General features: G+C 40.5%; 1 protein-coding gene across 2 annotated transcripts in view; it reads right to left on the bottom strand.

The window, feature by feature from the left end:
- The window catches only part of cdh23 (cadherin-related 23), a 253,324-nt gene that overhangs the window by 10,941 nt on the left and 230,312 nt on the right, over positions 1 to 12,071 (bottom strand). For both annotated transcript variants that reach the window (XM_053501261.1, XM_053501262.1), the window contains 13 exons: positions 11,774 to 11,983; positions 11,527 to 11,634; positions 9,166 to 9,268; positions 7,449 to 7,574; positions 7,068 to 7,271; positions 6,349 to 6,807; positions 5,674 to 5,790; positions 5,138 to 5,362; positions 4,853 to 5,022; positions 2,224 to 2,361; positions 1,781 to 1,900; positions 1,405 to 1,582; positions 1,086 to 1,297 (listed from right to left, as the gene is read on the bottom strand). In XM_053501261.1, coding sequence (XP_053357236.1) covers positions 1,086 to 1,297; positions 1,405 to 1,582; positions 1,781 to 1,900; positions 2,224 to 2,361; positions 4,853 to 5,022; positions 5,138 to 5,362; positions 5,674 to 5,790; positions 6,349 to 6,807; positions 7,068 to 7,271; positions 7,449 to 7,574; positions 9,166 to 9,268; positions 11,527 to 11,634; positions 11,774 to 11,983 — 2,370 coding nt within the window. The remainder of the gene's footprint in view (positions 1 to 1,085; positions 1,298 to 1,404; positions 1,583 to 1,780; positions 1,901 to 2,223; positions 2,362 to 4,852; positions 5,023 to 5,137; positions 5,363 to 5,673; positions 5,791 to 6,348; positions 6,808 to 7,067; positions 7,272 to 7,448; positions 7,575 to 9,165; positions 9,269 to 11,526; positions 11,635 to 11,773; positions 11,984 to 12,071) is intronic.

The raw sequence follows: 12,071 nt of genomic DNA on the forward strand, positions 1-12,071 counted from the left end.
AAAAGGACACGATTTCACACATTCGCAAACAAACCAGAAGAATCTCAGGGCATTCACACTGAATAGCACATCCGATACAGGTTGTATAAGAACAACCAACCGTGTATGACGAAACCGATACATCAGCATGCTACAGCGTGTCCTTCTATTGAGGAGCAGTTGCTTGATATACGAACGACAGGGCACAACAGCAAAAACGAGCAAGTTGCGGCTTGTTTTGAAATGTGGAAGGTGTGTGCGTGTAATGACCAGACGAGTGGAACCAACATGGCAATAAACAACAACAGAGATAAGGTTAAATGAGTCTTACAGTAGGTTGCGTGAGAGTATAAATGCTGCACTTGTCTAAGACTAAAGTGAAGTTTATTTATATATATTTCATCATTGGTAAATAAATAAAAAGTTTTAATAAATGTACTGCAGGATATTTTTTTCCCTGTTGACATTGAAACAGATTTTGTTTAGACTTTTCAACGCAGGAACAGAGGTTTGGTCAGAGGAACTTGCTTTCTAACTAATTCTTCTACTTTGACTATATTGAGACTATTTAATTTTTTTAAATAAAATATAATAACAAAAAAAATAAAACAAAATGCAAGGCTGGAGAGTAAGCAATTGTAATAATGTAAATGAAGACAATAAATATAAATATCATAATAAGATAAATACAGATAAATAGCATAATGTCATTTTATAAATTAATAGAATTTATTATTTTATTTAAGTTGGAAATCCAGGGCAGCGATGGCCACTGTTGGGCCCCTGAGCAAGGCCCTTAACCCAAAGTCCATATATAATACCCAGCAACTGAGATGCAAGGCATCCCCAGTGCCAGTCCCAAGCCTGGAGAAATGGGTGCAAAGGGCATCCAGCATAAACATGTGGCAATAATTTGTGGACTGAATGATCCAATGTGGCAACCACAAGAAAAGGAAAAAAAAAAAGATTGGAATAAAAAATAAAAAAAAATTAGAAATCCTGCTGTGGTATGAGAAGAAAACACTTTAGGAAATGATCATTTAGGATATATGGATAGACGGATTATCTATTTGACTATACGTGAACGTAAATGAATACACACTCACCTCGAGGATGTGCATGATGGTGCCATTAGCTGGTCTGACAAAGATGGGTCTGTTGTCATTTACATCGACGACAGTGATTTGGAGAAGTGCTGTGCCCCAGAGAGGTGGGCGACCGTGATCCGTTGCCACCACGGTCAGATTAAACCTCTCAAAACTGTTCAGCAATCGCAGAGAACGGATCAGACCAGTGTCGGGATCTAAAGAGAACGCATCTGAGAGACAGAGAGAGAGAGAGAGAGAGACTGGTTATTTTCATTGTTGGGCTAAGTGTGTGTGTGTGTGTGTGTGTGTGTGTGTGTGTGTGTGTGTGTGAGCTGACCTGCTCCAGGTCCCTGTAGGCTATAAGTCAGCAAGGCATTCTCTCCCTCATCCAGGTCTGTTGCTGACAGAGTGATCACAGACGAGCCACTCGGCTCATTCTCAAACACAGTGGTGCTAAACACGCGCTCGGAGAAGCGCGGTCGGAAATCATTCACGTCAAGCACCGTCACTAGGACCTGCCACAGAAATACATAGAGAAAGAGAGATGAGTCTTAGAAAAGGAGCCAATCAATTAGTTTTAATTAATAACATTCTAAAAGTGTGTCATTTTAGAAGCCTTGGTCCATTAGGCAATACCTCAGCCTACTAACAGTTAATAAAATACACCCAGTGTCACAAGCTGAAACAGTTCCAACAAGGCCTTGGACTTTTACCTGCACTGAATTTTCCCGCCGGTTGTTGGGGCTACCTCCTGGATTGTCTCTGGCTATAGCTGTAAGCGTGTAGTGATCTTTAGTCTCTCGGTCCAGTGGAGACAGGATGTAGATGTCCCCCTGTCAGAGAGAGCAGGATGTGGTAAGGAACATCATATCTTACATCACATCATGGAGTGTGTTTTAGCCAAGATCTGAATGCTGAAGTTAAACTTTTTATGCTTATTATCAGCTAAAATCACAAAATCAGATAAATCAGGAATGAGGATTTAACAGCATGTATTTGACATTAAACAATTAGGGGATTGTTAGTGATACTTTAATACCAGTGCAACTTGTTTTGGTTACACTTGCACAAATTTAGCGTAGAACCGTCTACCTGTATACCTTTATGGCAAGTACACTCTGAAATTCTTTCCCTTCTGTCTCTCACACACACTTACTGTGGATGGGGTGATCCCAAACTTGCCCTCTCCATCAACCAGCCCGTACTCGATTACTGCAAACAGTTCAGAGTCTGCATCTGTAGCACTCACTCGGACAATGATTGTGCCTAGAGCCACATCCTCAAATACTGGCCTCTGCACACACACACACACATCAAGAAGTGAGATTAAATTAAATTATCTGCAAAAAAACTATAATGTGCAGCAAAATATAATATTGTAATAATATCCTACCTTTGCACCAGTGTAAATATTAAAATGCTCTTTTTTCATAGGGACTAAAACAAACAGTGGTGTGAAAAAGTGTTTGAGTTTTTTTGCATGTTTGTAACACTTTAATGTTTCAGGTCATCAAACAAACCTAAATATTAGTCGAGGACAACACAAGTACAGTAAACACATCATGCAGTTTTTAAAAGAAGATTTTTATTATTAAGGGAAAACAAAATCTAAAACTGCATAGCCCTGTGTGAAAAAGTGTTTGCCCCCTCCCCCATTTGTGTTTGACACCTGAGTTAGATTTCTTTAGGCACACCCAGGCCTGATTACTGCCACACCTGTTCGCAATCAAGAAAACACTGAAATATGACCTGCCTGACAAAGTGACTAATATTCAAATTAGTTTGATGATCTAAAACATTAAAGTGTGACAAAAATGCAAAAAAAGAAGCCAGTAAGGGGGCAAACACTTTTTCACACCACTGCAGTGTTAACTGTTAACTGCAGCAGTCATCTTACCTACTGTATGTGCATATGTACAAATAATTTCTATCAGCTCACACAGAGTCTGTTTCTCACTACTGGAGCTCTTGATATTTCTCTTTTTCAAAGTCATATGCATGCACTTCTTATTTAGGTAAACTGAGTTCTACTGTATTAGTTTCCTCTCTGAGGTGTGACAGGAAGAACTCTAGTCAAGCTCAAATCCTGCTTAATGTTTTTTTTTTTTTTTTTTTACAACTCTCAGACAAAATCCAGACTATGTGGTGACTGCTTTTTTTTTTTTTTGGTTTTGTCTAGTTTCGGGCATAAAACCGTTATGAGAAGAAGGTCGATAAAAGTTGTTTGTTACCTCACATAGGGATCTTAGTCCAAGAGGCCTTTCAAGATTCAGTGCTTTTTCTATTTATCCATCCTGTTATTGGCTTCACAGAAGCGTTTATGTGAGTAGCAGAAACCATGCAAAATAGATGCTGCAAATGCGTGTTATATCGTGCTGGATTTTACACCACATTTATGAATATTTTGTGCTGATTCTGACTTTAAAGCTTTTGATTACATTGTTGTAAATAATTTAATCATTTATTGGAATATAAATTCAAGAAATGAAAAGACAAGTAAGAAATGTAAAAGTTCAAAATATCCTGGTTGTGTAAGACATGTGTACACCATTCGCTATACGGTTTCAACCTATTTAGACTCTATACACACAATAACATTGATTATCTATACCAGTAAACTGGTGACCGGATCATGGGCACCCAAGGCTCATCTATAAGCAAAGGCCAGTCCATCCTGTCCGATCCCACAGGAAAGTCAATGCAGGACAAATCGCTGGAAAAAGTCAATGCTGGCCAAAATAGAAAGGCACCAGGACATTTAGAGCATAGGGCCCAGGAGGTTTAGAGACTGAGGCTGCCAACCCGGCCCCAGATCCCAATCTGATCAAGCACCCTCGGGATGAGCTGGACAAACAAGTACAATCCACGGAGGCCCCGCCCCGAAACCCACAGCACCCAGAGGATCTGCTTCTAACAGCCTGGTATCAGACACCACAGCACAACCCTAGAGGTCTTGTGGGGCCAGAGGAGGAACCTACACAATACTGGGCGTAATGTTCTGCTGGTTGGCTGATTGGTGTATTAAATTAAGAAAGAAGCAATTCATTGGAAAATAACACAAAGCAATGTAGTGTTTTATCAACTAACACATGGTATTCATTCACCGATTCAAACTCAATATGCATTCTGTAAGGTCATTTTCTATGGTTTCAGAAATGTAATAGAAAGAAATGTATTCTTTGAGAATCATTGCTTTAAAATAGCATTAGGCTTTCAAAAATGCTGGTTTTGGTACTATGTCTTCTGAACTTTAGACTATGCACAAAAAGAATAAAAATGTGCATTACTTACTCATTGTGTATACCGCTTTATCCTATGTACAGGGTTGCAGGGGGGCCTGGAGCTTATTCCAGGAGACTAAGAGCACGAGGCCTTATCCATCGCAGGGCACACACACATACACTCACACTCATTCACACACTGCGAGCAATTTGGGAACGCCAATAGTCCTAATCTGCACGTCTTCGGACTGTGGGAGGAAACCGGAGTACTGGAGGAAACCCACCAAGCACGGAGAGAACATGTATACTCCATGCACACAGAGGTGGGAATTGAACCTGGCTGGGGATCGAACCCGGACCCTGGAGGTTTAAGGTAACAGTGCGAAAGACTAAGGCACCATTCCACCAAATGTGCATCACTTCAAGTCAAGGACTATAAAATACACTACACACTATAAAATTGTACCGCAGAACCATTTGTGCTTGACACCTGAGTTAGATTTCTCTAGGTTCCAAAAATAGAAAACTGGCAGAAGTGAGTGTGAATTGTCTCTTCTGAGTTACCTGATATGATGGCTGTGTGAAGACAGGGTTGTTGTCATTTACATCAACGATACGTAGATAAACAGGAAGCTCAGACAAGCGAGGTGGACTTCCCTGATCCTGAGTGCGCACCGTGAAGTTTAGCCAGCGCACCTGCTCATAATCCACCGTACGATTGGCTATAATCTTACCTAAAGGGCAAAATACAACATACATCAGGTTATATTAATCCAAAACATTTGGATAAACCAGAAGATATTTTATAAAACATGTTCACATGTAAAATTGCTTTTTGGTTTTTTTTACCGGTAGATGGGTCCTCCAGTCTGACATAGCCTCCTCTGGGCAGATTTAAAAGCTCATAAAAGATCTGTCCATTTGGGCCTTTGTCGGGATCGACAGCAGACACAGAGAGTAGAGTGGTGCCGGGCTGAGCGCCTTCCAGAATGCTCTCGGAGAAGTTGGTGACACCGAATGGACGGAAGCGGGGAGCATTGTCATTCACATCCAGCACGCTGATGGTCAGCCTGGCTGTCGAGAGTGGTGAAGGTAACCAGGAGGAAGGGTGGCAGAAGTTTAAAAGACTTAGGATTACCTTTATTTAATTTTATATAATTAATAATTACTGTAAAGCAAAATATTAAATAAGTAAATATATATATATAAAAAAAAACTAAAATAGATTGTTTATTTAAAATGATATTTTGCAAAGTTAAAATAACTTTTAAGGTAGTCCTTATGGTAGGAAAAAACAACAATTGAGAATAATTTAAAGTGTAAACAAACTGAATGGCCCTGGAAGGCAATAGAGACACAGAGAGAAGGAGAACATCCATACTTACCATTGGGCACACTGACAGACATGTCAATAATGTCACTTGCATTGTCATGCACTGACACTATGATCTCAAAAGTAGCTACCAGCTCTCTGTTTAAAGGATTTCGTACAAATATGGCACCTGTGGATTCACACAGAAACATACAGCACCCTGGGTCATTTAAACTCCCTGTTACAGTGGAATCAGAAATTCAGACACTGATGGTGTTTCCACTATGTAGAGTACAGTATAGCTCAATTACAGAGCCTATATCTCCTCATCCCCAATGCAATGTCACTTTTCCTGCCCAAGTCTCACTATACAGTACCAACTCCAGTTTTAATCCCTGATCCAGGTACAGTACATCATTGCATCTATAACTGGCAATGTCACAAAATTGTCATGTCATGTGTCTATCTCTTGCACCTACCTCACCTTATTATAAGCATCCTACATCTGTCTTCATGAGCTGTCAACTATATCACTGTGGTAATATATCTGTGATAAATTGTTCGTCATGCTTCATAAATCATTGGTTTCCTAGTCGCACTTTGGCCACGTATGACCTTGTTTGCCTGGTTTGTAACCTACAACTGATATTTTACCAACGATATGAGGGTCACTGACTATCTATGATGATTGGAAGAACCTAAAAAAGAGTTTACATCCAACATTTGCTTTAAACTTAGTTGTGCTCACCTGTATGAAAGTCAATCCCAAATGAATCCTGCAGGCCGCTCACTTGTTTATTCCCATCATCCCTTGCTTCTACAGAGATGATGTAATACTCCAGACGAGGTCGGAGGTCAGGATCCTCAGCAGCTAACGTAGCCACCACTACGCCTGGGGGTGTTGATTCATTAACACTGATAGTTTGCACAGGCTGCAGGAATCGAGGCCGAGAGTCATTTACGTCATCCAGCACAACCGTCAAGGTGGCTGTGCCTGAGAGTGGTGGTGTGCCTCGATCCATCGCCATGACGACCAGCCTGTAAGAGCCACGCTCCTCACGGTCAAGGGTGGCATTGCCCACAAGGACGGCACCGGAGACAGAATCGACCACAAAACGATCCTGAGCGCCACTCTCTAAACGATACTGCAACCAACCATTGGAGCCTGCGTCGGCATCTGTGGCCGAGAGCTGTGTCACTACCACACCTGAGGAAAATACACAAAAGGATTAAAGAAGAACGATTAGAAATTCCAAAAATAAAAAACTCCAAATAACAACTTGTGTTCAGTCCTACTGTTTCCACATTGTTGAAACCATTGGAAGAGGCATGAAAGCCACATAAACTCCCACCACTTAACCCTTATAGGGTGAAACCAACAGATCTCAGTAATCTTTAAACTTCTTCAACAGATATAGCTCCTCCCTGTCCCTGTCCAGGAAAACCCTGCACTTCTCAAGTTCCTACCAGTAGGACTGTTTTCTGGCAGGCGCACGGTGAAGCTGGAGGGGCTGAACACGGGAGGATTGTCATTCCTGTCCAGGATGGTGATGGTGAGAGGAACACTGCTGTTTAGACCACCAATGTCTTCACTGACCAGGAACAACTCCACTCGCGGGTCAGAGAAAGCTTCTCTGTCCAACATGGCCCCCGCACGTACTGACACCACAGCTAGAGTAAAGAAACCACACAATGTTCCAGAGACCAAAATGTCATTTCAGCTTGTTATCCTACACTTCTTGTTTGTATTTGTTTTATCTCCATTTATTAGATATTATATATATACTGTACATATATAATATACATATATATACATATATAATGCTTCCAAACTGTATCTTATCTCACCTGTGATGGGGTCGATGGTGAAAAGATCAACCCTTGGACCAATCAGGCCATATTTTACCACAGCATTGGGCCCAATATCTTTGTCTATGGCCAGAACAGGCCCATTTAGGACAACCACAGTGGTTCCTAGATGATAAATAAAGAAATGAGGAGAGAAAGAGCAGAGGAGCATGTGACCCTGGAACTCTAATGGGACTGCACATTATATTATATGTTAGAAGTAAAAAATTATTCACAAATAATAGAATTTAATTCACCAATTGACCATTACTGAAGCAACCAAGAGTGATAAAAGCCTTAAAGAGGCCCCTTTGCCTTAAGGGGTGGTGGGATGCAGTTTGTTTGCAAAAAAAAAAAACACTGATTCAACTGACACATAATTTTATTCATATCCTTAACCATGCATGCCACTAATTGCATGGTATAAAACCAAAGATGTAAACAGTCCTGGGTGAAGTCACACCAGGGAAATGGTTAGGAAATTCCACTCCTGAATGTTCTTATGCTCTGTGGATTTTGGTGTTTTCCTTAAACTTACACATCTGTCAGCTCTGTGAGAACAGGAAAAATAAAGGTGCACTGATTGTAAAGTCCTGAAAGACTCCTGAAAAGATTAGGACTACCGAGACTGACCAGGACTGAAGACAAATTTCAGTAAATTGTATGTATTTAGAATTAAAACATTAAACAGGTTAGGAGATACTTGATAGTCAAGCCAGAGGTGAAAATAACAAGCAAAAACTGGTTAACAGTATGTCTCTGCTCGAGACATAAAAAGCTAAACTGTTAGACTGAAACAGAGTGCAAACAGGAAGTCAGTTGCATACCTGTAGGGCTTTGCGGGATAAGTCTGTCTCTCTTAGGCAATACCAAAATGTATTTTTGTACACGCAGAGAAGATTTATTATGTACAGATGGACTACAGGCAGTGAGATAAGATCTGAACCAGGAAAGTCATTCCTCTAACTCCAATAATATTTTCTAACCCATCTAACCAGAAAAAAAGTTTTTGATTAATGGTTTTAAAAGCTAGACTGAGATCATGTATTACAAGCAAGCAGATGCAGCCCTGGTCTGAGGCCATGAGTCCGTCATTGTTGTAATTTAACCAGTAAAAGTGTTAACAGTGTTGACTAAAAGATTTTTCTTAAAGTATGGTATGATTCATGTGCAAGTATGGGTGTTGTTTTACATGAATCTCAACTTAATATAGCAATGTGAAGATACAGTCTTATGCAAAAGTTTAGGCAACTCCTGAATAAATAACAAATTTTGGTGATTTTTTTATTGAAAAGATGTTAACACAGTCTCTCTTGGAAATGGAAAAGAATGCACAATATTTTAGCTTTAAATAAGTGGTTTGATATCTGCCAGTTAGAAGAACTTAGAAGAACTGCTATTTTAAGGCAAAGGAGGAGTTCAGCATTTTGCACATTCTGTTTGTTTGCTTTTTCTAGTAAGTCCATTCTGCTTCTATATAAATCTGCATTATTTCAAGCAAAGATACAGACCTCAGGTAGCACAACATATATAGGCAAAAGACACCGCAGCTTTGTAACAATTCTGGTTGAATCCCACAAAGACCAAGCCAAAGTTGTGCATGCAAAACTCCACTGAGATGACCATGAGGGAGAAAGTTTTAAGGAACAAGACTTAAACAGAATCGATCTATTTGCTGGCCATTAAAAAGAGTTATCAATAGACAGAAGCTGCCTACCTGTGGGTGAATTCTCACTGATCTCTCCTCTGTAGCTTGTTAAGGTGAAGATTGGCCGGTTGTCGTTAACATCTAAAATGGTGACCACCAGAATTTCAGAGTCCTACAGTTAGGGCAAAAAGAGAAATTTAACAGAGGTGATAATCTGCAGATATGTAACAAGATTGCACTCAATCTGGAAGAAAAGATTAAGTCATGAGTTACTATGGCGTGATACTGATGGGTGTATGTTTTACTAACACTTTTGTTTAATTATTCGTCCCATATGGTGTAAGTGGGCTTAGAAGTGCACTATGCGGGGTTTCTAACACCACTATTATACCCTATTTACCAAGTATATTTAAGCTATATCACAGAAGAGGGAGTGCTGTTGTGCTGGATATCAGCACCGCTTTGATTTAGTCGCAAGAGCGAGGATGCAGCACGACAACACGACTTGAAGTGTGTTTCCTTTTTTTCAAACACCATTTGTTATCAACAGATAATTATTATTTGTTTATTTACAAGTTATTTTTCTCCACCAACACATATTCTCTCGCAACTGCCAGAACTACCTAACCGCGACTATTGGAGCTGGCAACCGACAGGTTCAAGTTCCAATTCTTAAAGTATGTAGACAAAAGGTGAGGAGAATAAACCATGGAGGTGGTGGACGATCTGGGAAATCTTAAAAGTTTCTCTTTATATTTTTACCTATTCCTCTTTTGAATATCAGCTCCGTTAACGTCCAGGTTCAATCTAAAATAACGTTAAATATAAAGCTAGTGCGCTAAAATTTACAATCGCTACTTCCACACATCATGCAATGCCCTTGATTAAGGGTTAGGGATTTGTGATTCAGCCTTGTGTTAGAAAATAGTTAGCTTTTAAACTCGCCTAAGGCGCAAAAAAAAGAACACAAAGTGAATTTGGAATGAGTTAAAAGCAATTATTAAGTAGATAAAGTGTTGTTTAAAATGGCATAACGTTATCAGATGTGTTTTCCTGCTGAATGTGTTTCCATGACTGGTTTTGAATGTGGGTTTTGGCTGCTGCTCTCTCCTCAGTGCTGACCTACTTTTACTGACAGGTGTAATTAACCGTTTATAGGACACCTGTGACGCAGTTAAACATGAAAGGGATGTTACTGTCTATTATCACCACTCCTTGGAAAGCCTCTCATCCAATCAGATTGATCAGTTAGAGCTTAGTCATAAAGAAACTATTTACAGTATATAGCTAATGTATATAAATAGCTTCGAGTAGTGGAAGCTAGGTTAAAGGCAGAGGTGAGCATTTGTGAGCAGGAATATGGTTTTATGCCTAGAAAGAGTACATCAGATGCAGTATTTGATTTAAGGATGCTGGTGGAGAAGTACAAAGGAAGTCTGGAGTGGCAGAGAAGTATGTTAGAGTGGTGCAGGACATGTATAAGAGCTGTAAGACAGTGGTGGGATGTGCTGTAGGTGTGACAGAAGAGTTCAAGGTGGAGGTGGGTCTGCTTCAAGGATCGGCTCTAAGCCCCTTTTTGTTTGCTCTGGTGATGGACAGGATGACAGATGAGGTTAGACAGGAGTCTCCATGGACTATGATGTTTGCAGATGACACTGTGCTTTATAGCGAGAGCAGGGAACAGGTGGAAAAAAATTTGGAGAGGTAGAAGTATGCCCTGGAAAGCAGAGGAATGAAGGTTAGCCGCAGTAAGACGAAATAAATGTGTGTGAATGAGAGGAACCCAAGAGGATCGGTGAGGATACAGGAAGCAGAGGTAAAGAAGGTGCAGAAGGTGTATAAAAGAGTATCAGCGAGAATGAAAGGAAAGGTGTACAGGACAGTGGTGAGACCAGCGATGCTCTACGACTTAGAGACAGAGGCACTGAAGAAAAGACAGGAGGCAGAGTTGGAGGTAGCAGAGCTGAAGATGTTGAGGTTCTCTTTGGGAGTGACAAGGATGGATAGGATCAAGAATGAGTTCATCAGAGGGACAACCCATGTAAGATGTTTTGGAGATAAAGTCAAAGAGGCCAGATTGAGGTGGTTTAGACATGCTCATGAGGAGAGATGGTGAATATATCAGTAGAAGGATGCTGCGGTTTGAACTGCCAGGCAGGAGGTCTAGAGGAAGACCAAAGAGGAGATTTATGGATGCAGTGAGAGAGGACATGAAGTTAGTTGGTGTAAAAGAAGAGGATGCAGAGGATAGGGTTAGATGGAGGCAGATAATTCGCTGTGGCAACACCTGAAAGGGAACAGCCGAAAGACAAAAAGAAGAAGCTAATGTGGCAAATTTTATCTGGATCTGCACAAAATACTGTAGTTCCTCATTTAAAATATAAATAGTCCTCATAACATTACTAAAATAAAAATCTGCACAGTACTTACCCTTCGAGCTATACGTGGGTTCTCTGGGTTGTCCTTCACTGTAATTGTCAATGTATATTCAGCAATTCTCTCTCTATCCAAGGGTTTGTTCACCTGAACCACACCTGACTGAAAGAAAGGAAGACAGAAAGAAAGTAAAAGAAGAAGAAAATTAACTTTACACATTGAATCAAATTCAACAGTTAAGCCAAGTGAACATTTTTATGTTCCAACCTTACACCCAACCTTATTCCCTTCCCTCACTTACAGTTTCGTTGATGTAGAAAGCACCGTCTGGATTGCCCGCTGTGATGTTGTATGTTAGGAGAGCGTTTCGTCCGGTGTCGGCGTCCTGCGCTCGCACCCGTGTGATCGAAGTCTGGACAGGTGCTCCCTCGCTCACACTGGTGTTCAGCGGTAGGTTCATCAAAACGGGGTCGTTATCATTAATATCCAACACCACAACACCCACCAGTACCTACACACACACAAAAACAACAACAACACAGAAAAACACACTCACAGTTGAAGTCGTGCAGACTATTAATGAATATATTTTTTCGTAC

This window comes from Clarias gariepinus, chromosome 8 (assembly GCF_024256425.1).
Source record: "Clarias gariepinus isolate MV-2021 ecotype Netherlands chromosome 8, CGAR_prim_01v2, whole genome shotgun sequence".
NCBI classification, from domain to species: Eukaryota; Metazoa; Chordata; class Actinopteri; order Siluriformes; family Clariidae; genus Clarias; species Clarias gariepinus.